Genomic DNA, 26,145 nt, shown 5'->3' with positions numbered 1-26,145 from the left:
AGTCCCCAGCTTTCAGGTCAGGAATTTCTTGCCTTCTCATACCTCACAATAGAGTCTATGGAACTTCTAGAACTCTCCCTGGGCCTCCTGTCCTGTTCAGTAGGAAAAGTAAATTTTATCTAAGATGCATTCTGGGCAAATGCCCCTTAGCCCTCTTCCCCAATCACAAAGTAAGATGAATTTTAGGAGAGTGTAGGAGTGTTTGTCTTGAAGGTCATAGCTCTGCCGCAGCCTCTGGATGGGCCTTCACCTTAGGAGGATGAATTAATTTATATTTTCAAAAGGAATAAGAAAGCAGGAGAGGAGGCAGAAGAAGACCAGTGCAAAGGTTCCTTTATGATGTTGTGGATCTCTTTGCCTGAAATCAAGGAGTTGCAAGTCATTTGCACCCTAAAGTGGTTTGGCCTTCTTTCCCGAGGACAGTTTCATCCACTGGGCGCAGGTTGTATGAGACACAAGGGTTTATCAGTGCTCAGCCATTCTCCTGGCCAGCGACTCACAGAAGGTGGGTCCCAGAGGCTATGGTGTTGCACCACAGTGGCAGAGCCCCAGGAGGGAACTGACTAATCGGAACCACACACTTGACATCAGGAGCCCCCTCTACAGCCCACACATATCCAGGACAAAGCCAAAACACTAAGGGGTTTTTTTTGGGGGGGGGGGGTTTAATTAAAAAATTTTAAATAACTCACCTTCACCGCCAAGCCAATAGGACTCTTGTAGAAGGAAGTACCAAGGAAGTGGGGTTCCGTAGTCCCCTAGAAATGACAGGGAAATAAGGGAAAAAGCCTTAGTAGTCCTACCACAGTTCTACCAAATCGAGAATTTATCTATCTGAACCTCAGAGTATAGCTATAGATATTCATAGTTCATAAGCATTACACAGCTATCCACGGGCTACCACAAAGACTACTCCTTCCAACATGTTTTACTTTAAAAAGTCACTTTTTTTTAGGTGATGCTAAGACTGCAATGCTATGACTGATGATCTTGGTTGATAATAGTTTTCCAAGAAAACATCTTATTAAAGAACTTAATCATGCCCTTTCTCAACAATTACCAGATAATAATAATGATGATGATTGTCACTAACATTTGTTGGATGCTCTTTCCATGTCAGGCATTATTGTAAGCACTTTCCATGAGTTAAAATCTTAATCCTCAAAACAGCCCTAAGAGATAGGTAGTGGTATTCTTGTGGATAAGGAAACAGAGGCACATTGACTTTGAATCATCTGCCCAAGGTCACAGCTAATTAAACAGAGGTGTGGGAATTCCAATATGGGTAATCTGGTTCTAATACCCCTGATCTTAACCACCCCATTCTACTGGATTCCAAGGAAAAGACTCCCAAATTACTTGTCTAGTTCTCTTAGAAGATTTTGCTCCCTATAAAATGTTAATTTTTGTGAGAACACACTATCTTTGCTTATTTAATATTATCCCATGTTCCATGGCCACTAGACTGTCAGCCCTTAAAGGGCAGGTTTGGGTCTGTCTTTTCCACCCCCTTTATCCCCAGAACTAGTGCTGAGCCTAACATATAGGTGCTGCTCAGTAAATAGTTATTGGACAAATTAAAGCTTTAGCTTGGCTAAAATAAAGCTCTTGAATTATGGACAAATTGCATTTTCAATCCAACTAATTTTCACTTATTATATCTCCTTCTAGTGGCACAGTAAGATAGAAAAGCTGACTCATGGCAAGGTCAAATGTATTGCTCAAAGTCACCATTATGGGTTGAATTGTGTCCCCCCCTCAAAAAAGATACGTTGAGGCCCATGGTAGGATACAAAATAATACCTGGTCTTGTCCCCAGTTCCCAGCACAGAGCTTGTAAAACCCCTGAAATTTCCTGAGTGATAGGAATGTCTTTTGTTGCTCACAAGGAGCTGAAGACCCTTTCTCAACCACACCTGAGTTTATGCTAATGAGGTGACTCAGGGGAGGGCCTCTAGATAGCTTCAGGATGGGGCTGGTCACCAGAAAAACCAGGCCTGGGAAAAGAGGATGGAAACTTTCAGCCCTACCCTCCATCTTGAGGGAGGAGAAGGGGGCTGGAGATTGAGTTATAAAAACTCTGGAACGAGATTCAGGGAGTTTCCAGGTTGCTAAGCACATCAAGGTGCTGGGAGGGTAGTGTACTTGGAGAGGGTATAGAAGCTCCATGCACCACCCCTCCCACCCCTCTCCTTATGCATCTCTTCCATTTGGCTGCTCCTGAGCTGTATTCTTTATTATAAACTATAATTGCAAGTAGACTACTTTCCTGAGTCTTGTGAGTCATTCCAGTGAATTACTAAAGCGGGGGGGTGGGGGGGATTATGAGAACTCCTGAATTTGTAGTCAGTTGGACAAACGTGTGGGTACCCCGGCACTGCATTTGTGGCTGGCCTCTGAAGTGGGAACAGTCTTGTAGGACTGAATCTTTTTGTGGGGTCTGTGCTAATTCTGGGTAGTTACTGAACTGGGTAGAACTGAATTGATTATTGGACATCTGGTTGGTATTAAAGAAATAGCCGATGTTGGGGGGAAAAAATGACACATTTGGTATCAGAAAAAAAAGACACTAGAGTCCTAACCCTTGGCCTTGTTTGGAAATAGTTATTGCTAATGTACTTAGTTGAGATTAAGTCATACCAGACTAGACGGGAGCCTAATCCAATCTGACTGGTGTCCTTATAGGAAGATAGCCACGTGAGGACAGACAGACAGACAGACAGACACACACACACACACACACACACAGAGAGAAAACACTGTGTGAAGACAGAGATTGTTGAAAAACCACCAGAAGCTGGAAGAGGCAGGGAAGGCTCCTTCCCCTGCAGATTTCAGAGAGAGCATGGCCCTGCCAACACCTTGATTTTCTACTTCTAAGCCTCCAGAACTGAGACAAAAAAATTTGTTGTTTTAAGCTACCCAGTTTGTGGTGCTTTGTTATGGCAGCCCTAGGAAGCTAATATAATCACATGGCTCTGATCCAAACCCAGGCCTCCTGGCTCAGCCTAGTAATCTTTCTCCTATTCCAGAGTTGCTGCCTATGTATTTCTCCCAACAAAGGCTATCCCAAGATTATGTGAGTTCGTCCCTCCCCAGGGACTGGGCCCAGCCTCACTCTCCCCTGCCTGCTCCTGGCCACAGCATTGAAAGCCTGGCCATGGCTATCACGGCACAAGGTGGCTGTTGGTTGACTTGGAGCCCACTCAATGAAGTGGGACTTCTCTAGCTACCAGGAAATACTAATTTGAAGGAAAATCTGATTTCTACAAAGCAAATATGAAACTGTGCAAACACCCAATTTTGATTCAGGAGTTGCTTTTCCATGCTGCAGATTAATCAGGTATTTATTCAATGTCCACCAAAAGTCAGGCACTATTTATTGGCATTGAACCTATAACATTGAACAAAACAGACTGTGGGCCTGCTTTCATGGGCCCGTATTCTATTAGGGGTAGAGAGTCAATAAAAAAACAAGTAAAGATACATCATGTCAGATAGTGATGTCACAAAAATAAAGTTGGATAAAAGGGACAGAAGCACTGAAGGAATGTAATTTATATAGGGATAGATATTTAGATATTTTCAATCTGGAAAGATCCCAGTGATGAGGTGACATCTCAACTTAGACCTGAACAAAAGTGAGGAAGTAAGCCTGCAGACATGGGGGGGTGGGGTGCAGAAACATGCCGCAGGCAGTGAGAACAGGTACAAAGGTTCTGAGGAGGAAATGTACTGAGTGTATTGAAGAACAATCAGTAAGGAGGCGGATGTGGCTGGAGCAGAGAACATGAGGGAGAAGGGAAGGACATGAAATAAGGAAGATACTTAGTTGGATGCTGATTAATGAAGCATCTTATAGGCCAGGACTGGGACACTAGATTTTACTCTGAACAAGAGGAAAAGCCACTGGAGGGATGTGAACAGAAGGCAGATATCATCTGACCTAGGTTCTGAAAGGATGTCTGAACCTAGTGTGGAGAACAGACTGGCAGGCAGTGATTATGGAAGGAGGCTTGGACTGGGAAGGTAGTGGCATCAGATTCTGGACCTACTTCTAAAGTAGAGCCACCAGCACTCACTGATGGAGTTTTGATTTCAGTTTAAGTTTCAAATGCTGGCTCTGAGGGCCCAAACTGAAAGAGCTTAGAAAGGATAAGATTTAAAGTAGATGAAAGGTGGGGGAAGGCTGGGGATTTAAAGAACCCAATATCAGTACCTTTACCCTATGGGAGTTGACACTTACCTGGAAACACCTGGTCAAGGTACCAGGCAAGCAGGCCATACAGAGCAGCATCAAGGAGCATCATCTTCATGGACATCAGGAAACTGAATTCATCCCCTTCCATGGGACTTTTTCCGATATTGCTCCACTGCAGCCCTAGGCCTTGCTCCTCAAAGCGAGACAGGTACTCAGTGCCAAACCCAAATGCCACGGGAGCCAGCAGGCTCTGCAATGAGGCAAAGAGGGCACATAAGGTGAGCAGAGGTCTTTCACCCCGCCCAACAGCACCCAGCTGCCCACAAGGTAGGGACGAGGGCCAAAATAGTGGCCCAGCTTGTGTCCAGGTATAAGGATAACCCAGCGAGGGGATAAGGCAGTCTTCCCACAGAAAGGGAATTCTGGAAATGCCTCAGGGACCTCATGTAATACTTACCAAGCCACCTCTCATCTGTTCAATGGAGTATAGTTGTGTAATGGGGAAGACAAACACTACAAAGCACAACATACCAAAGGACCAAAGGTGCTCAGGTTTACCTTCCTACCTTTCCCCCATTCTTCCTACCTCTTTCTTGAGATCACACAGTTCTCTATAGAACAGAGAAAATAACTTGAGGTGCTTTGTGTGAATCCCATCAGAAGGGTCCACAAAGTCATCAGTGTCCTAGGACAGTCTAGGAGACCAGGCAAGGGATGGTCCCATGACCTCCTAAGGACTTATCACTGAGTCCAGAAAAGCCTCAGATTCCACTGATGTCACCTTTTCTCCTCTCCAGACTGAGGACAATCATTTCCTTAGGTTCTCTGTAGAGAGAACAAGTCAACTAAACAGGTGGTATGCAAAAGAAGGCTGAAGAAGGGGGTCCCTGGCCAAGTCCCCACAGGTGGTCACCGGCACGGCAGAAAGCATGTACAGAGCCTACAGAAGCACATTCTCATTTCCTCTGCTCAGAGGCCTCTCTGCAGTTTGTATGACCTGGGGTGGGGTTCAAACTCTCTCTATAGAAGGATGAGATTCCCCAGCTCTATGTTCATAAAAACCATTTTAAAAATTCTCAGCTCAGCCCTGGTCCACACACTTCCAGAACTATAGCTTCTTGGTGGATCCACACACCCATGAAGCTAGCTGTGGCCTCAAAGTACTGATGTCTTTGATATCAAGATAGCCCAGCTCTGCCCATAGGCTGAGTCATAAAGATTTTTTGCTACGAGCCCATTGTGATCATTTTAGAAAATTGGGTGCTATAAATAACAGCAATTAATTTCTTGTTTAACATGAGAAATAAAAGGCAGATGCCTTGGCAGCTCTGTAGCCAAATAAGTTTGGATTATTAGAACAACTTATATCTTAGATCTTCCTCAATAAGAAGAAGGTGGTAGTCCTTTTTTGATCCCACTGCATAGAGAACTATGGAGGGAAGTTCTGGAGGACAAGGAAAGCTGCACCCTAGAGAACCTGGAAGCCAGTTAAGCCTGGTTAATGAGAGGGTGGAAATGGCCCATTTGAAACCGATTAGAGAAAAAGATAGTGCTATTAGTTTGGGAACTGTGAACTAAGAAGTCTGTCTCTCAAGCAATCAAAAGTCAATTTCTAGAGTCCTGCCCTGGCAAGAGGGCTTGGCTCTTAACTGGCTCATTTCTGCACTCCTTTCTGCATGCAGTGGTAGAGTGTGATAAAGACCCTTGTAAACTACCGGATTTGAGTTTTTATGGAGAGAAACAAATGCTTTTAATGAATGGAAACATCCTTCTGGGCAGAACAGTTAGGGAGCACGCTCCCGCCCTTCTGAATCTTCTCACATGCTGCAAAAAGAAAAGTGAGTGAAATGGGCCAAGCTGTTCCTCTCTTATGGACACAGAAAGGACCCGTGAATCAAACTGGTTTTTGATTGCTTCCCAGGGCAGACTCATCAGGCAGGTTTGGTAAGGAGGGACTCTTGGGTAGCTCAGGATGAAAACTGTCCAACTTTTGCCCCTATGCCTTTACACCTTATGTCCTTTACACCCAAAAGGCAAAGTGGATCCCTGCAAAGGGCAGGCCAGTTTTCCAGGACTACTACAGACGCCTCCGCGAAAATGTCTCATGTATTAGGGGCAAGCCCAAGGTCCCTCACCACAGTCATCTTGAGGTCAGCAGTCATCTGGTCCTGCCAGGTGAAGCAGAGAATGTGTGGCAGGTAGAGGGTGAAGTAGATGACACCACTGCAGGCCGCGGCCAGGCTGGCCTTGGAAAAGAAGGTGCTGAGCAGGAAGCACTGCATGATCGTAGCCGTGGAGAAAGCCAACAGGAACAGGAAGAGGATGAACGGATTGCTGTAGTGCAGGATCCTTCCATGCTGAAACCAAAGAGGCCATCTGAGTTGGTGCTTTCCACCCATGTCCAGGGCACCATCCCTCCCAGGGGGCAACCTCAGTGCCATGATTCTGGGTCTTCAGAAGCCCTCTACTCCCGAGTGATCTCTCCCACCATCTCTCGTGGGTGCCAAATTTCCACAGGTGAGACTCACTGCTGTTGAATTCCTTTAATCCTCCAAGTGCCATTCTCCCTGGGAGGGCAACACATTAGGCTGCCTATCAGTATGAGTAATCATTGTGTATTAAGTAAGCAAATCCTTGGCGGGAAGGGAGAAATAAGCCTAGAACAGGGGAGGAAGATCTTAGAGCATCAACAGCTCCAAGATACACTGAGTAGATGAGGGACAAAAAAGGGAGGTAGGAGACCCTCCAACAAGCTGTAACATTTTGCTTGGGGCCTGGCTTGATGACTCAATCATGTGTAGTTGTATTGGGATTTACCACTCACACTGATGAAAATATCAGCAATTAATCCACATCACTTGGAAGTGGATTAATCCTCCCCCTTCATCACTATCATACAAATACATAGAACCTGGGGAAATACTCAGTATCTTTGACATTAATTCATGAGTCAATCACTTTGGCTATGTAGAAAATAGGACCAAATTAGCAATTTTCACTAAGTGAGTTGCTGCCCACTTCCCTATAGGATACATTGAGATGTTCAAATTTATTAGGCCTTCTTGGTTCTCCTTTACTACAGACCTCCTATGAGGAATTTTACCCCTTGCACAGAACTCCAAATACATATAGATCATCTGGTTCTTTTCTTGGGAACATAAAGGTACAAACAGATTCATCTCTTGAATGGGTTCCAATCAATTGTTAGTGGTGCCCTGAAGCACTGGGTTCTTAATAGAAAAGAGAGGCAATGAGCAATATCTGTCATGGGTGTGCAAGAGCTGAGAGGAACAAATGTGTCACCTGTCTGCCACTGTTACCATTTCTCCCTCATTCACATTCTTGTGCCTGCCAGGCACTGATGGGAACAGATTGAAAAATAGAATAAAACAAATGCCAAAGGAGGGTGGAAAAAGGCTACGCTTAACTAGAACCAAACTCTGAGGAACTCTAAATGAAAATCAAAATTAGGACTCAGAGCTCCTGACTTTGTGTGTCAAAGAGCTCTCCACATCACCCTGGAAAGCTCAATCCTTTTCCTTAATCACACAGCCCAGTAAAAGCGAGTCCACGGCTGAACGCGTGGCTATGGCAGGAAGAACTTTAAGATGGTTGTTGGTATTCTCAGAAGAATAACATCAATTTCTTATCCCAGCTCAAAGCAAAGTCCCACAAGCTTCTAGGCCCATATAGTCTCTCAGTGACTTCAGGCAGAGATGAAAGAAAGTCACTGGGCTGACCCAACAGCCTCACAGGCCTTGGCTTCCTCTAATGACCACTTGTCTTTTCTGTTCCTAATAGTTTGAATAACTGGAACCTTCCCATTGTCCCAGCTTCCAGCTTCTTTCCTGCATAGTTAAGGTGGGAAGGAAGGACAAGGCAAAGATGGGAGCGTCATTCTAAGGAATCCTATTTTGTGTGCAAAGCTCTGTTTCCGTCATCACTGGAACAATGTTCTGGTTCCCACAAGGAGAAACCCCTTTGTGCAAGAAACTCTTGGTGAACATTCTTTACCTCACGTCCTAAAAGCTTTGAAGTCTTAATGCTCATTCTTAGGAAGGCAGCTCTCAATGTCACTTAACAGACATTGCAGGATATCATACATGTTTATGCACTTTGCATAAGTCAGACACTTACGCATTTTGACTCCTTTAATTCGGAGGACACAAAACATCTTGGAAATGGAAAAAGGGGCAGACTGAAGGATGGGAAGGAATAAGGGACCACTAGAAGAAGACAAGGAGCACAGCTTCTCTCCCCATCTTTGTGGATCTCAAGGAGCAAATTTGAAGCCACAAATTTAAAGCTAGGTTGCTTGAGCAGAATGACCTCTATATCAGCACTGGTTTTGATAGGGCTCTAGCACAGGGTTTGACTAAGGCTGAAAACAAAACCCTTCAGAATTAGTACATTTTACTGCGAAGAGAAGGAGTAGGATTTGGTTTAACTGAATATCTGCTGGATGGACAGGATATGTGATGAAACATTCCTGGCACCAGTATGGTCCAACATGGGATGGGACACACTTAGCCAGAGTCTATTGTTCAGCACACATATTGCTTAGTGTAGAGGGGCACTAATATGACAATCGTAGAAAAACAAAACAAGCTTGATAACACCATAACAGGAGCTTGCAAAGCCTAAAGTCTGAAGTTTATACCAAATCCCATCAAATAAATATAAAAAACTACCCAAATTTATGAGCTTATTGTCTAACAAGTACAAAAGATCATCTACTGTGGAGGAACTAAAAATGGAGGGAAAGAACATATTATGAAATAATGGATTATTTTCAAGTCTAGCTTGTGAGGGAGCTGCAGGTTTGCAGATGATGGACCTTTGCATGCTGCCTGCAGCTATAAAAATTCCTACCGCTGAGAAAGGACAGACTCTAAGTTCTGTCCTTTAAAACACTTTGGAGACTTTTAAGACAGCAGAATGTCCTTTGGTCAAGCCATGAATGGTGTGACCATGATGGTAATTAATAAACCGTCTAGTTCTGCTCTCCTAATACAATGAAAAGGCTTTTCACATTCCAACCCCAGCTGCTGCTTGAGACAGTAATCCCAGGAAAACACTCTTTGTACTCATTTCTTCTATGTCTGGAAAGAGAGAACCCTTTGCACATACAATCATGCTGCACTGGGCTCTCCTAACAGCAGCTTCTCCAGGTAGTCCAAGGAATGGGGCTAGATAATCTATGTGGACTGTGGCTCCCTGGGCAGGAAGTGGGAGTGGGGAACATACCGGGGCTCCTGGGGTGGGGGTCCTCTGAGTATTTTCCACCTTGGCTGAAATGACTGGGCAGCTGCATGTGCCACATTGGCTGAAATGGCTGGGTAGCTACATGTGAGGCTATCCTTGATGGCCAGATGACTAATGCAGGCACGTGTTCATTAAGAGGAGGAAAAGTGGGAGGTACAACATTATTCAAGATTTCCTGGGCCTTTTCTATCTGGCTTACCATGATGAATATGGTCAGAAGGAAGATGCTCATTGACATGATAGAGAAGCTGTCCAGGAACCAGGTACACCAAATCACTGCATTGGAGACACCCTGATTTTTCAAGGTCTCCTTCAGTCTCAACTCCTTCTCCAAGACGATGCTCTTTACAGTCATGGAGACAGAGTAGATCCAGGCCAGCACCATGAAGATAGGGAAACAGCGGTTCAGGATGATCATAAAACTGAAGCAAGAGGAGAGAAACAGAATAGTAGAATGCCCTGTACCTGGTAGAGGTGGAGTAAATGCTGGTTGGTTGGATGTGTTGAGAACAAAGCCCAGATGGAGGGAAAGGCAGAAAATCCCACTGGGCATTCAATGGGCTTGAATCTTCTAATACATTGCACTCTGCCCTGAAGGATTACTTTTTCCTTAGAGCAAGATGGTAGCTTTTTGGTTAGCCCAGATGAATGCTCTACAAGTTATATGTGTAAAATAAAATTGTATTCTGTAGGTTACACCATATAGACCTTCTTGTAAGATCACACAGGAAAGAACTGCAAACTTGATGATGTGGTTGTGACTGGAATAGATACATGCTAACTGACACTTAAGTCCAAGAAGGTGAACCACAAACAAAGGGAACTGGTGTTGGTGGTGAGAGCAATAACTGAGCTCCCCAGGGGTGTCAGCCTTCTTAGCACTATCTATCCCAGAGGATCAAACTGCAGTTATGCAGGAAGAGGCACAAAATAACTATTCAGTGTGGCACTTTCAGAAGGCAAATGACCCATCAATAAATCAATCAGTGATCCAATAGTGACTAACTCCACCAGCCATGTACCGGTAGAGTAATCCCATAGATATACATTCTACCAAGCAGGATAGATTTGATATTCTGGAATTACTTTATTGTGAATTTTATGCATATGTTCCTTGTGCTTGATGTGCTAGTAAAGCCCTGGGGATTATTATGTAGTGAAAATTGTTGTTTGTCACAGGAAGGGCTGATTCCAGTGTGGGAGGGTTCTCAAGATGGCCCTAAGAAGAGAACCAGAAATTCATAAAGCCTGCACTTCTGCGACCTGCCACTAGAGGGCTCTTGCACTCTAAATGGCTAGACTCCCCACTGTCTCCTTATTGTGTACCCCACTACCCTGCCAGACACTCCCATTCTGATCCTAAATGTGGAACTGGGCTTTTGCCCTTGGCTCCCCGTCCCATCTCCATTTATCGTCCAAACCCAAACTGACTGCAGAACAACCACCGTTATCTCTTTAGTCTTTTGTAGAGCTGAGGAAGGAGAACCAATTGGACTAGGGTGTGGAGAGAGGGTTTCCTGTGCCCATACTGGGCTTTATCTTAACTGTTTGTCAGGTAGCAATTTGACTTTTCCTTTCTTCAGGCTGTGAATGTTTCTCTCCTCCCTGAACCCCACTGACACAACGCGCACTATGGTGAACTTCCCTTTTTTTTTTCTAAAAGTTGAACCCTAAGCCAGTTGTAGGTCTCTGCTCCTGTCCTGGTGATATTCCTGCCCCCATCCACCCTGGTAAATGAGCCCACCTAGTCTTCTCTTCCTCTCTGTCCCTCTATCACGCCCCAAATACACGTTCAGAAAATAATATGCTACCTGCTTAGCTTGCTATTGGCCAACAGATGTACAGGCCTGGGGGTGGGGGTGGGGTGGGCAGGAAGGGAGGGTTCCATCTCATCCAACACATTCCTCTACCTTCTCATTAAGCATGCACCATGGGAATGTTAATTAGGGAAGGAGCTGCATTATTCTGAGGCTCCTAGGAACCAGACCTACTTGCAATGCAGAGTCCTAATTTGCTGATTTGGCAATCATTGGGCAAACACTCTGACCAGAACTCTTCCACATACCAAACATACTACGTAGTGGAAACTTAAAAAGCCTTTGTCCCCTTTCCCAACCTCACTTCCCTTGCTTTTATTTTCACCTTCCCTTTTCCACCCACAACACCAACTACTTTCTCCCTGCCATTTCACTTGCCCATCTGGCCCTGCTTGGAGTCTGGGAGAAGCCGGCTCCTCATTCAGAGCTCCGTTCTCTTCAAGCTGGCCCCACTCCCTGGGTTTCTCTCCAAAGAGACTGAAGCCTGGGGAGTACTCCCATTCCACCCCAGCAACCTGATTAGTGTGTCTGGGAGGGAGATTGGAAGCCTCTGACTTACGAGTCATCCACGAAGCAGGGGTAAGGCATCTGCTGGAGATAGATTCCAACTGGAACCTCAACCTGGGCCTGACTCCTTGTGATCCCCTGTTCGATCATGTCCTGTAGATAGGCAAACCCTCCCCAGATATATCGGAAATCTTGCACGGGATCAGCTCTGGGACCAGAAGCCCAGTACCTACAAAGAACCCAAAGGGAGGGACAATGGATGTGAATGGGAATGGACAGCTTACTGACACTTCACAAGCACAAGGGGACTCGAAACTCACTCTCTTAAAACCTCACCCCTAAAATGTTCCAAAGTGATTCTATTTTCTAGTTCACAGTTTAAATCTCAGTTACAAATATTAGCCACAGTGACTTGTAATTGCTTTAATTCAAGGACTCTACATTGAACTTTATAAAATATCTCATCTCTTCTTAACTTAATCGTACTGATTTTTATGCCGAGTCCTGTCTCAATCCCTCACTCTGTACCAAATGTAATTTCCCAGTGACTTTGGAGACACCTCATTTGCAGAACCTCTACGTGAAGATAATTCAATACCTAGAGGTTTCCATCCCCAAATTGCCCAAAGGCCAGCCAGGGACAAGTGCTAAATTGAGGGAATGACAACAGGGTAACCGAGCTCTGTTGGTTCCACAACTAACAGAGCCAACTGGTTAGGGAGCTTAGCTCTCTGATACCCAAGTGTTTCTGTGCCTTTCCAAGTAACCTTCCCGTCCCTACAAGGAGATGGGGACCTGAGCCCAGAGGAGCCCCTGCTCCTTGCCACATACATTCCTAGGGATGCGCAGGGCCAGACATCACCTGTCTTTGATCTTATTGGTTTTCTCCACCACATCGATGTCCATCCGGATCTTGTACCTCACGTGGGGTGGTAGGACACTGGTCCAGGGATACATGTCAGAGAACACGACACCAGCCCAGAACCTGTTTTCCTCCAGCAGAGACAGGGCTCGTTGAGTGAGCTGAATTTCATCATCATAGCTTTCAAACTTATCCAGGATCAAGCACTGCAGATAATCACAAAGGTTGAGAGCATGTGAAGAACACTAACGGCAAAGACTCAACTGCAAAAAAAGGGCAGGGGATAAGGGCTGCTGCCCCCGGGGGATGAGTCAAATGTAAGGAGATCTAGAAACTTACTGTTTGCTTAACTGTGGAGTCTGGTGTCAATCTGTCACTGGGTCTAGATTTGGGGGTAAAGGGGGTTTACAAACACTGACTTGCTCTCATCCCTGCAGATTTGGTGAGGGCCGTCCGAGGCTGTCCAAATATGCAAGTATTCAAAATGACAAAAAGACTCCCAGCTCTCACTCCCCAGCATGGGGAGGCAAGGGAGTGGGGTCACACTGGATACAGGCTGCTTTGAAGATCAGAAAGCAAGCCGATAAAAGAGTTTTAAAGAGAGAGAGAGAAGCAGCTGTAGCAGTGAACCTTCCTGCCTCCCTGCAAACACACAATAATGGCCAGCTGAGGGAAGAACAAGGAGGAAGAAAGAAAATAACAGAGAGCCAAAACGATTTAGTCAGAGAAATCATTTCCAGTCACAGTTCTGACAGGTAATGTGAGTGGGAGAGGAATTTCCTAATAGATCTTCTTTCTCTCCACTGGAAGAGAAAAAAATCATTACCTACAGAAAAGTAAAACTAAGAATTTCTTTTAATTTGAATATTGGGGGTTGTCCAAGAAATCTATAGATTTGTTAAAGTATTAGACTATACTGGGATCTGGTTTTTCCTTAACCTCTTGTTCCTATAATACACTAGGGTTATTGTGTCAATGTTTCTTTCTTAGAATGTAACTCACAAGAGGTCAGATGGCCTTGTCTTGATTAATTTGTTCACCCAATACTTACTGAAGGCCTGTAATGTGCCAGAGCCTGCTTGGCTCCAGGGATACAAGGAGGGAAGATAAAATCTCTTCCCGAAAGAAACTCTAGACCTAATGAGGGAGAGGTGTGGAGTAAACCAACAATCATAATGCAAAATGATGGGGCTCTGTTGAAAGCAAGCCCAGAGTAGTCTGGGAGCCCATCGGTAGCTAAGTCTACCTGGAGGGGTGCAGGAGGGTTGCCTGAAGGAAGGAATTCCTGAGTAGGACGAGGATGAGAAGGAATTAGCCAAGGGAAGAGACAAGGGGGAAGGTCAGCTCCTGCACAGAGAACAACACATGGGATGTCTGGAGACCTGTAAGAAGAGAGCCATGGTTCCCATCCTTGGCTGTGTGTAGAACCACTGGGGAGCCTTAAAAAGACACCTACTCTCAGGGCCCACTCCTAACAATGAAATCAGACTCTCAAAAGGCAGGGCCAGGGCATTAGCATTGTGTTGAATGCTCCTTAGGTCTTTGCACTGTGCGGAGAAGTAGAAGTAACTAGAGGTGAGCGGTGAGAGGTGAGCACTAGGAAGGTGGTTGGGGACCACATCAGTTGCCCCTGCTGGACTTGCAGTGTGATCAACCAACAAGGGGCTTCCTAGGACACGAGGCTTTCCATGCTAAAACCAGGAGATTTCCAGGCCAATTCTAAAAGGGCCCTAAGAAACCAGTGGAGGGTTTTAAGCAAGGGTAGGACATGTGAGATCCAATTGTGTTTCCAAACAATCACTGGTGGGGGCAAGAGGGGAAGCAGGAAGCTTGGTTAGAAGACTGTTGTAACACAGGCTTGAAGGAACACATTATCTCACGCAGAGCCTGTGAGTTACCTGGAATCCTCAGTTTACTGAAGAGGAAACTGAACTCTAGGACACCTGCCAGAGGTCATACAGCTAGCAAGTGGCTGGCCCTGGATTCCCTTCCCACTTTCCAGAGGCCCAGACTTCTCCCCCCATACCAGGAGCCACGGGTCCAGCCTGCTCCACTGCCGTCCACGTGCTCCCAACTGTCCTGTAGAGTAGGAGAGTACAGTTATTATTTATCCTCCCTTTGCAGCCCAGGGAACTCAGGCCCCAAGAGGCTGAGTCATTTCCCCAAAGTGGTGGAGTAGGGGTCAAACTCTAGTTCATTTGATCCCACAACTCATACCAGGAGAAGCAGAGAAGCAAGGAAGGTGGGCAGGTCATAAGGAGGTGATCAGAGGACTGAGCTCCCGCTGCCCTGGTAAGAAGCAAGCAAGCCCAATTCCTTCACCCACCCCCTCACTGCTAAGTCCCCCTCAGGCAACCTCAGAGGGTGAGCCAGAAGCCTCACTGTGCTGAGGAGCTGGACCTGAACAAAAAGGACTGCCAATCCACCCTCTTTGGGCCTCCTGAACTAAACTGTCCCACCTCAGGCTCCATATCCTGGGAACAGGTCCCATGTAATGTTCTCAGTCTTCTAGACGAAAAGAAAGAAAACAAAAGAAACCGTTAGTGTTCCAGCTAATATGGGAAAGAGGAACACAGGTAATGAGAAAATACAGAGGGCCAAGGCTTAAGTGACACCATACTAAGAAGACAGGTATTTTAAATGGAAGTGGAATTTCTTTAAAAAATACCAGTAAGTGTAGTCACATTCCATAGAATTAAGAAAAACAAGAAATTCTCTTTACCCAGCTCTCCCTTTGCAAACAGGCATCCCCCAGCCTCACACTGGTCAGTCCTTTAATGAGATAAAGGACTTAAGTACCTCATGACACCGGAAGTCCTTCATACAGGTTTATTTTTTTTCTAGAAATAAAACAGGGTTTGCTATTTTATGGTTTTTGGTTTTTCATCTTTTTTGGTGGGGAATATAGACTTTCACCACAGTTGAAGACCAAGGGCCTGGTTCCCAGCATTCGTCAGTACTTAACAGCACACTATGGGGACAGAGAATTGGCAACCTGCTTGCGCAAGGAAGCATTAAAACTAAACTGCTAGAGTACATTAAAAAAAGAAAGAAAGAAAAAGAAACACGTTTAAGTTTCCTCTGGGGAAACCTTGTTCTACGAAAATGAATAATAAAAGAATCTCATTAAAAAAAAAGTCAGTTTGGGAGGACCTGGCTGGCTCAGTCAATGGAGCATGGGACTCTTGATCTTGGGGTTATGAGTTCAAGCCCCGTGTTGGGTGTAGAGATTACTTAAAAATAAAATCTTAAAATAAATAAATAAATAAATCAGTTTAGCAAGTTTAGGTCTTCATGTATAGAATTTTAGTATTGAGTTTGAATTTAAATTAAATTGAATTTGAAATTAAATTTCTAAAATGAAAAAATTATTTTGGAGATGGAAATTCTTCTTCGTAGTTTCTTTTAGCTGTGGTACATTATGACACACACACACAGAATATTCTACCAATTCACTAAGCATCACAGAGCATTTGGACAGAAGTCAGAGAGGTTTTGTGATCTGATGTCCTTGCTTTACTGGTAAGGAAACTGGCATCAGAGGGACAAAGGGCCTTGCCCAAGGTCAATATAGGTCAGGAGCAGAATCTGAATCCATGTCTTCAAATGTCAAGTCTGAAGGGTGGTGCTGTTTCCCCATGTTACTCTAAGAGTAAGCCACACTCCAACCACAAAGTCAGAGCAACGGAATTCCTGAACAGGAAGATCTCTTGCCCCGTCCAGTAGAGCAGCAGTGTCCAGCAGATCCTTCTGCATGGTGGAAATGTTCTATATCTGCCCTATCCAATATGGTAACCAGTGACCCAAAACAGCTGTCAAACACTTGAAATGTGTCTAGTGCATCTGAGGCACTGAATTTTTCTAATCAATATTTAAATAGCCACACACGGTCCCTGGTTACTGTGCAGGTCACCACAGCTCTAGAGACAGTAAGTTCCTGGAGGTCAGGGGCCATTCTAGTTCATTGTGGTCTCTGGAAGAGCATTTTCTCATGAAAAGGACTCAATGAGTGTTTATTGAATTGAATTGATTTAAATTTAGAAGTCTTGATTGCTGTAAGAAATACAGCTTTACTACCGTATTTTGAACATAATTCCTGTGCATCTTGGATTCAGAGGATAAACTAGGAATAATTAGTGAAAAGTGAGTTTTTGGTAGAATGTTAATGAGAGTATAATTCTCACTGAAGCAAAAAAGTTAATAAAAACAAATGTATTTTAATAATTTAGCTTTCTGAGCCATCGAGCTCTTTGAACTCTCCTTTCATGTCTTAAAGGGAAATCCATACTGGAATAAGCAGCTGATGTTTTCAATGACATTGTGGAGCCCCACAATGACGTGGGCTCTGTCCTGGCTGTTTTATCAGGCAGCTGATTCACAGTCATGTTTCCTGTTGTGTCCCCCTAGATTGGTACCCTGATACTCTGTGAAAAAAAACAAAACTTAAAAGGTTCTCAAACACTCATTTCTATCCTGAAACATCTGACCCATTTTCAAAGTTGGGTTAACCTTTCCCCATCTTGGAAAGTGGTATGGCGTACTGTTGAAGAGACAGACAGCCCTGAATGCCATCCCCACTCTGCTGTTTTCTAACTGTATGGTCTGTTTCCCTATCTGCACAACTAAGATACATGCTACCTCGTAGGTGTGTTCTAAGGATCACATGACAGTGTTTGAGAAGGGCCAGCCAGTGCCTCCCGGTAAGAATAAAAGCTGGTGCTCACTATGCACCCAAACTGGCCCAAGTGCTCTGGTCGTATGAGCCCTTGAGCCCTCACCACCACTTTATGAGGCCAATTACAGTGATCACTCCAAGCTCGCTGAGGAGGCATAACAAGGCAACCTTCCTCTGGAGGATATTAAACTGTCTCACAAATAATGAGAACTTGATAAATACCATTTTTATTACTGTTTTTGCAAAATATCTTTAAAGTCAACAGGGTCTAATGGCTTTTAAGCCCTGCCAGGTTACCTTTCATTTGTGACAGCTGTCTGGGAGGAAGGCAGTTACTTTCTTTAAATAATATGGCTGATCCCAAGCTGATCTACAGCATCTCAGCTGGTTAGAACAACGCTATAGACTGAAGTCAAAGCCCCATGTCCCACCTGGACAATAGGGATAGGGATGGGGGTGAGGGATGGGGGTGAGTCCTAAATCACTGGTGTTCCCTAGCTGCTGATTGGCCATTAAGTGAAAGTCAGACAACTCTACCCAGAGGAAGGGTTTATGAAGATCATCCAGAATGCCATCCTCACCAAATCTCCCTGAAGTAAAGGCACAGCAATTATGGAAGCTGCTTTGGACATAACTCAGAAGTTCCTGGGTCATACTCTGAGGTATGACTCATGATGTACCCTTGCATTCTCATGGGGAGGTCACCTCCCTCAAAGAAAGTGGCCTCATTCTCTGTGGGGTACTTGCTCTGGTCCCTGAAGTTAAAATCTTGGCTAACAGTCATGTATATTTATGTATGTGCATGAGTGTGTTTGAGAGGCAAAGATGAATGACTAAACCCATATTCTGGGTCATGGATTTTGACATATTTGGTCTGGTATGATTAGCTTACAAGTGAAAACACAGTAGGTTCTAACAAGGCTGATGCCATGGAGTCAATCTATAAAAGCTGTACGGTTCTACACAGAGAGAAACCGTATGGTCATGGATGTTAGGGAAGAATAATGTAGGTAGATATGAAGGCTAGTTTAGGGGGCTCAACATAAAGATAGCACTGCCAATGAGAAAAAAATTCAAAGGGCACCTTCAGTGAATAAAAAGACAGTGTCTTATGGCCTCAGAGGCAAATTCTGGGCAAATTTTGCAACCAGAGTTCAGAATCTGAAAGAGAACCATTACAATGCCCTATGCTAGCAAAGGGCAGAAAAAAGAGAGATTTCCCTGTTCCCCTCATTTCCCAACTGCTGTAGGCAAACGCCGGTGGCAGGGCCACTGCTATTTGAAGTCCACACAAGTCCTACATTTCCTTGTCAGTTGTTTTGCTGATACTCCCCAGGAAGCAGAGTTCACCCCAGCGGAAGAGGTTCGAGCTCTCTCCAGGGCAGGCAGCTGTGCTCAAGACCTCTTGAGAATGCAGTCATTTGTTTACACCGCTAAATCAAACACCACCTTGGGAGGAGAAGCTGCGGTAGCAGCAGGCTTCCTTCTTCAACTCTGACCTGCCAGACTCTAAATTCAAACACATTAAGTAATAGATGAATTAAATTATATATTAAGTGGAAAACATTGCCCAGTGGAGGCAAAGAAAGAAAGAATCTCCCTTTTTGTTTGAACTTGATAATCAAAGGGGAATGGCACCCTGTGCTGACATATTCTGACTAATCCACCCAGGACGTGTCAGGGGTGAGTCCAGGGACAAGGGAGGGCTGCACCCTTAGAGATGTTGGCTCTACAGTCCTGCCTCTTACATCTTTAACTTCCATACTTAGGCTGAGAACAAAGCAGCTGATGAATGCCCATGGAGGCCTGAAGTGGTCCTGCTGGTGTTAATGTAGACACCTGGGGTTCCTTTTGAAAAATGCCAATGGATGTGGGCAAACATCCCAGAATGAATTTCCTGGCAGATCTAGGCTCTAACACTCAAGATTCATTTCCCACCACATGGAAAAAGCCACTAAATAAAATTGCTTTGGGCTGTTTGAGTTGGTTGGGATGGTGAGACAGAGGCCAAAGGCACCACCATAAATTTTATCTAACACACGAGGCACTGTGAAACAGACATCTGAAACCTTCTACCACAAAGAGTGAGGAAATGCACCACGACTGGAAAACAAAGGGACAGGAAATGCACAGCTGTTAAAATATGTCTGTTTCTAAAATAAATAAATAATGAAACAAAAAGTCAAGTTGGGGTGCCAAGATGCACATTCGGCAAAGCCACCAGGTAAAGCTTCTTACCTAATTGGGTCCGAGGGAAGACACAATAACCTGGCTGGTAACTGCAGAAGATGCTAGCTCTCAAAGCTTTCTGGTTAAATCATTCTACCAACTCTGGGAGGTCAGTGTCACTATATTAAGGGTATTTCATAATCAACAGAGTCAGGCACTGACCAAAGAGAGCACATTCTGGTTGCAAATAGCCAGTTCCACCATAGCGGTGAACACTCCCCAAACTGCAGCACAAGATGTCGCCCTCATTTTTCAGTTGGTGGAACAGCACTGTTGCCCCAAATCACAGAACCCATAAGTAAGTGCTGCAGATGGCGTCCCATAGCCTGCAGGGTAAAGCTGACCTTTCTAGTCACATCTCCTGACCCTACTGCTCCTCCCCACCCCCACCTACCACCTACTCCCCTGATGCTACAGCCACACCTCTGCACTGGTCTTATGCTCTTCCTTCTGTCTGAAACTGTCTTTCTGCCTTGTTTAGCCAGCAAGTTCAGTCTTTAAGACCCAGCATAAATGTATTTTCAGTTTTAATTTGGCATGCATGGGTGTCTACTTTATGTCACTGCAGCTCTACTAACATAAAATGGGAAATCAAAAGATAAATAAGACAGAGTTTCAGCCCTTAAGTGGCTCAGGTCTATGGGGGTAGGAAGGCGTAGGAACAAATAATTATCAAGGGCTATGAATATGGTGTGTAGAAGAAGGCCTGAAACACAGGAGCTGAGTCCTGAAGGGGAGCCAGAGGGTGCCGGAGGCAAGGAATCTGCCTACACAGGTGGGAGGCCTGGGGCAGCATGCCATCCCACACAATATGGAAGACCCGTGAAGGGGCTAGACTGGGAGTGACTTCACCTTTACAGCAACCAGGCATCACTAAGGAGCTTTAAGCAGGAATGTCATGGCGAGATGGGTTTTAGAAAGATCCCACTGGAGGCAATGTGGGAGCTGAGCAGAAGCAGCAGAGAATGGAGGTCCAGTGACCAGCTAGGAGAGATGGTACAGACTCTGTAAAGAGGCCATACATGGAGAGGAAGAGGAAGCAGAGATTTCAGAGATAATTTGGAGGAAGAACTGACAGTTCTTGGAGGATGTGTGACACTTGAATTTGGATTTGTGCAATTTGTTTCTACTCCATCGGATTGAATTATTGTTCTAGTAGCCCTTTGAGAGACCATTAATATGGCATTATTTAATAACATGCTTATCTCTCCCAATAAAATGTGAGCTTCTAGGGGTCAGGATTACTTGTGTTTATTCAGATGTAGATAGTTCAATGCATGCGAATATATGAATAACCAAATCAGCTAAAATTTTTTTGGTTTCCTACTCTAAATCTAGTTATTTCCATGCAGAAAAGACCCAATCAGAATAGTGTCTGTTATTCAGAGTATTACAAAATAATTGCTGTCTTCATCCAACTCATTATATAATTTATCCAAATAATACATACTGAGCCTCCACTAATGTGCCCCTCATATTACAGGAGAAAGAACTTCCTCATTTGAGCCAAACAGGTCTGGATTCCAATTCTGGATCCCCCACTTATCTGACGTGCTGTTAAGCGAGTTACTCAACTTCTTTGAGGCTCCATTTTTATTTCTGTAAAATGAAAACAATTATGCCTACAGGCAGTCAATTAAGAGGGTTGCATGAAAGGGCACGTAAGCCTCAGATACAAGGGAAGCGATATCCCTTCCCTCCACCCATGACCCCAGCCCACCCCTCACCTACATTCTCCTGCCTCAGTTCCATTCTATTCTTCTGAGAGACGAGAGGCACAAAATAAGGTCACTGCTTATGAGCCAGTTCATGGCCCTTGAAATAACACTGCTCTTGTGGTGTAGACTTCTGCACTCTTTCTACCTCTCCTCTGATTTCTAACGTCCCAATGCATAACTGGAGCCAATGAAATCAACAGAAGAAAGCTGTAGATAGTCCACAAATATCTATATATCTGACTCTAAAGATATTACGCAATCAGTGGCTTTATCTTCCTAATCCTATTTTTTCTTAGGCCAGCCTGAAAATTATACTCCTTGAGCACATTCTGGTTGGGTGGTGGTGGCATATTGCCAGGAGCATGCAAGGCACAGAGGAAAATGAATCCAAAAAATCCCACTACTGCTAATTTATCAACAAGATAATCACCATGAAGATAATAAATATTGGCTATGCACATATATTGACTATGAAGACAGCAGAGGCTAAAACAGTTAATGAATATATGTTTTTTCAAGACTTAGGGAAGGGTAGTTGTGACTGGTTAAAGTACAATTTTATGCCTTGATCAGAGGTATTTTCATATTGAAATTTGGCTAAATGTAGCTTCCTGATGCGAAATTCAAGACCTGAAATTCAAATATACAATGTAATTTAAATACATTCTGAATTCTAAATAGTATTCCATCTGTGCCAGGCCTAACCTTTCACTGAACAAAGAAATCAAAGGGGAGGGGTGTGTATGCTTGTTTTAACTAAAGGGTAATCAGAGGAATAATTTGTTAATTTTTCTATTTTTTTTTTCTCAAGAAGAAAAATATATGTGGATAAGACACATATAAATTATGGCTATAAAAGTATACATATACCAGTTTAAGAGATTAACCTATGTGAAGACTCACTTGTCTTCAGTCTCCTTAAATTTGGGGAAGAGGATGATCTGAATGCCTGCAGAAATGAATCTCTCCACATGTTAGAAATGTGGGGCTCCCCAAATACCATTACCGCTTTCCTTAGCCCACTGCCCACCTTCTCAGTAGGAGGGCTGCCTTTTGTTCATTTCTTTATTGTTCCCTGCTAAGGGCAAGGGATCGGAGGAAAGACAGAATGTGATTATGGAATGAATGAAATTATAGAAGCCCCTTGTTGAGTTGGTGCTCTGAGGATAGCAAAATTTCTAGACCATTGTTCACAGAAGTTACAAAATGGCACCCAGGGCAGGGCCATCCTGCTGGGTCTTTTTAGGAATGGTCTGGCAGTCCTGATTCTAAGCCAATTCACTAAGGTTAATATAGAGAATAGTTTCATAGTCTCTGGTTAATGTTTACACAAAGTTTTTCAATCTGAGAAAGACTTTACTTAGTCTATGGTTCAGGGGAAGACACTCATGTGGTTCAGGGGAAGAACTGCCATGCATGGAGCATCTCTACTATGCGTCCAGCCCTCTCCCAGTTCACCTTCACAGCCACCTGGAAAGGAGGGTATTACCATCCCCGCCTAACAGCCAAGAACCCAAGGCTGAGAATTTACACATGCCTAACTATCAATGGCATGAAGTGTGTGCTCTGCACACTTCTCTCATTTTGTCCTGACAACAACTCTATGGGGTCTGTTGTGTTATCTGGATTTTACCAATAAGAAAATTGAGTTTTAGCAGGTGAAGTGAATTTCTTAGAGTGACATAGTCCATAAGAAGCAGAGATTCAGGCCCATTTGTCCTCACTGCACAGGTGAGAAGGTTTTATACTCAGTGGCCTAGCATGGCCTGTAAGTGACCCAGCAAGGCGGCTCCAGGGGAATGGGAACTCTCCAGGCTACTCAATGGAATGTCCAGTAACTAAGGCCTCATTCAAGTCGAAAGGAAGGGGATTTAGCTTTTCTATTAGTTGAAGAGAAAACCTATTGAATCATTCCCTTTTCCTATAAAGACAAAGGCTTAAAGGTCTTTGCTCTTAGTTCTCAGAGCTTCTGTTACTGTTCAATATCACATCTGAGTGCCACATTGACCTAGATCAACATAATTTTCATTTAAAAGACTGTTTTTGCTTTAACTGTCCTGAAATGATTTTTTTTCTTTCTTGGAATAGGCAGGGAAGTAGGTAACAAGACTGACCCAGGAGGAAGCTCTTAATCCTCTTTAGTCCAAGGCATATTCCTGAAAAGGAGAGCTTCAGTCAGGTCTTAAGCCTGTGAAGGAACATACTTGCTGCCCTGTCCTGAAGAGACACTTAGAGCCACCAGGGAAGAGTTTTCCTCCCAGTCTGCTATTGAGCAGTCCATGGGATGGGAGCTGGAGGGTCTCCAAGGCTATTCCAGACTTCCTGAAGCACACGAATAAAAGCAGAACATTCCAGGACCAATTGCAATGATTGGTTTCTTCCTCACTGCACATTTCCCTCTCCTACATTCACCTTTCAGTTCAGTATCCCCTTGGTTTCCTCCTCCCTCTGACCCCTGCAAGAGCAGGAAGACCAGAAACCTCATCATAATCACCTGCTGGGCTTCTGCCTCCATCAAAACCCCTCTTAGGAACCCCTGCGGGAGACCACTGACCGGTGGCCACCATGGCCTTTGCTTAGGAGCACTTAGCTCGGTTAATGGGATTGCAAGGCCCTTGGAATCCTGATGGCTGAGGCAGGATGTAATTAGCAGCTCATAATCCCTTGAGGGGCATCAGGAACAGCTCAGTGGCTGGGTCTGATTTCACTAATGTCATTGTCCTCCTCTTAAGCAGTAGTTTTGGTTGGTTTGTATTTTGTTAATAAATTAGTATTAAAGTGCTTACTATATTCCAGGCATTGGTCATGCAAATACTTTGCATGAATTAACTCAGTTAATCAAGTCTATTAGGTAAGTACTATTAATATCTCCATTTTACAGATTCAGAAACTGAAGCACAAGTAGCAGAGATTTGAACCCAGGCAGTCTGGTTCTAGAAACTGAATTCTTATCCATCTAAGCAGTTGGTACATATTAAGTAGCTGTTGGGTGCCTGGCACTACATGAAGCACAAGCTACATGGAAAAAATAATCCTACAAGAAATGAGACCTTTATGTCACCAAGCAAATGTCAAGTCAAACAAAAGACAAGAGATATTCTTTACTCCTGATGTACCTAACAAAAACACTGTGAGAACCACTGAACTCCATTCAGTAGAGCTCTTCTCTCCCATCCACACCCCCTCCCAGAACCCTGCATGTGTTATAACCACAGCAGGTGGATGGTGGTGACATGGCCAGGGATGGGGACACATGTGGTAGAGAAAGCTCAGAGGAGTGAATGGCTAAACTTATGGTGAAAGCAGAAGTGACATTTGAGAGCTGAGTTTCAAAGAACGAATGAATGGAAGCTCAACAGATGGGGAAGGAAAAGTCATTTCAGGCTTTTCTGTCTTATGTTTCTTCTTTTGGGGGAAACAGCTTCCCCCACTTCACAGTAATCCTGCCCAGTCCCTGAGATTCAGATTAAGCTAACTTTGCTTTCCTGACCTCATGGTGGGCGGATGACCCACACCTCCCTATCATAGTACATGATCCCCCCGGAGACTCAGAGATAGGTAGAGCCAGGCCAATCAGAAAACTGTCTGGGAGTATTGCTTATACTATGGGAAAGCCACTCCCTCTTTCTGCAGACTTTCTGGGGGTAAAGCTGACCACCAAGGGCTGTGAGCAGCTGATACACCACCAAATGGAGAGGGCCTCGCTGAGATTGAAGCTGGGCAGAAGCAAGCACAACCATGAGATGGAAAGGCACAAGGGTCTCATGGCAGCATTCAGTCCTTAGATCCCCGGAACTTCCAGGTTAGGTCAACCAATGAATTCTCTTTTTTGTTTAAGCAAAGAAGCTGTAATCAGTGGCAGCATTTGCAAAGGGCAAAGTCATGAGCAGTCAGGGTATGTCTGAGGGTGGCAAGAGGGCCGGTGGGGCAGGGCAGCAGATGTGCGAGTGAGTGCCGGCTGGGCAGGCGGGCTGCGGCAGGTGTGGAAAGCACTTGTGTTCCCTGGGGACCAACTCAGTGAGATTTTAAGCATGAGAGTGATGACAGCAAATGCATGTTTGAAATGCAGCTCTGGTGGCAGTGGGGAGAGAGGCCTGAGCCAACAGAGATGGGACCCTGGAGCCCCAGGAGGAAGCCACTGGAACAGGCTGGCAGAGAGATGACAACGCTTCCAGAACTCAGAGAGCCTGAAAAGCAAGAGGTGGAGTTGACACATATCTAGGAGATAGACAAAGCTCAGTGTGATACTATGATTTATAGTAAGACACATGGATTTGGTCTTTGTCTGTTTCTGGTAGAGCTCCTAAAACCCTTAGAATTTCCTAAGCGATGAACACCATTAAGGTGTGTTTTGTTATGTTCATGAGGTGACTTTTGGACCTCACCTAAGGATGAGGACTGGTTGCCAGAGGGGCCAACCATGTGATTATAGGGTTGGAGGGGAGGGGTGGGGAGTGGGCTGGAAGCTGAGTTCAATCACTGATGGCCGTGGTTTAATCAGCCATGCCTAAGTAATGAAGCCTTCATGAAAACTCAGAAGGATGGGGTTTGGAGAGCTTCCAGGTTGATGAACATGTGGAGATTTGGGGAGAGTGGTGTGTCCAGACAGGACACAGAAGCTCCACACCCTTTTCTCATCCCTTGCCCTATATATCTCTTCCATTTGGCTGCTCCTGAGTTATATCCTTTCAAAATAAACCAGTGATCTAATGCATAAAATGTTTCTGAGTCCTGTGAGGCACTCTAGCAAATTAATTGAATCCAAGAAGGGGTCATGGGAACCTGCCATCTAAACCTGTGGGCAGAAGTGGGGGTGGTGTCTGAAGTGGGGGTGGGCACCAGTGTCATGGGACTGAGTCCTTAACCTAGGG

General features: G+C 44.6%; 1 protein-coding gene across 1 annotated transcript in view; it reads right to left on the bottom strand.

The window, feature by feature from the left end:
* The window catches only part of ABCA4 (ATP binding cassette subfamily A member 4), a 133,719-nt gene that overhangs the window by 67,521 nt on the left and 40,053 nt on the right, over positions 1-26,145 (bottom strand). Inside the window, exons 12-17 of the mRNA XM_036094473.2 lie at positions 12,653-12,858; positions 11,843-12,019; positions 9,666-9,888; positions 6,337-6,558; positions 4,247-4,451; positions 693-758 (exon numbers count right to left, since the gene is read on the bottom strand). Of these exons, the coding sequence (XP_035950366.1) occupies positions 693-758; positions 4,247-4,451; positions 6,337-6,558; positions 9,666-9,888; positions 11,843-12,019; positions 12,653-12,858 (1,099 nt within the window). The remainder of the gene's footprint in view (positions 1-692; positions 759-4,246; positions 4,452-6,336; positions 6,559-9,665; positions 9,889-11,842; positions 12,020-12,652; positions 12,859-26,145) is intronic.

The sequence above is a fragment of the Halichoerus grypus genome, chromosome 5 (assembly GCF_964656455.1).
Source record: "Halichoerus grypus chromosome 5, mHalGry1.hap1.1, whole genome shotgun sequence".
Taxonomy (NCBI): Eukaryota; Metazoa; Chordata; class Mammalia; order Carnivora; family Phocidae; genus Halichoerus; species Halichoerus grypus.
The sequence above is the reverse complement of the archived record's forward strand: the minus strand, read 5'-3'. Positions and strand labels throughout refer to the sequence as shown.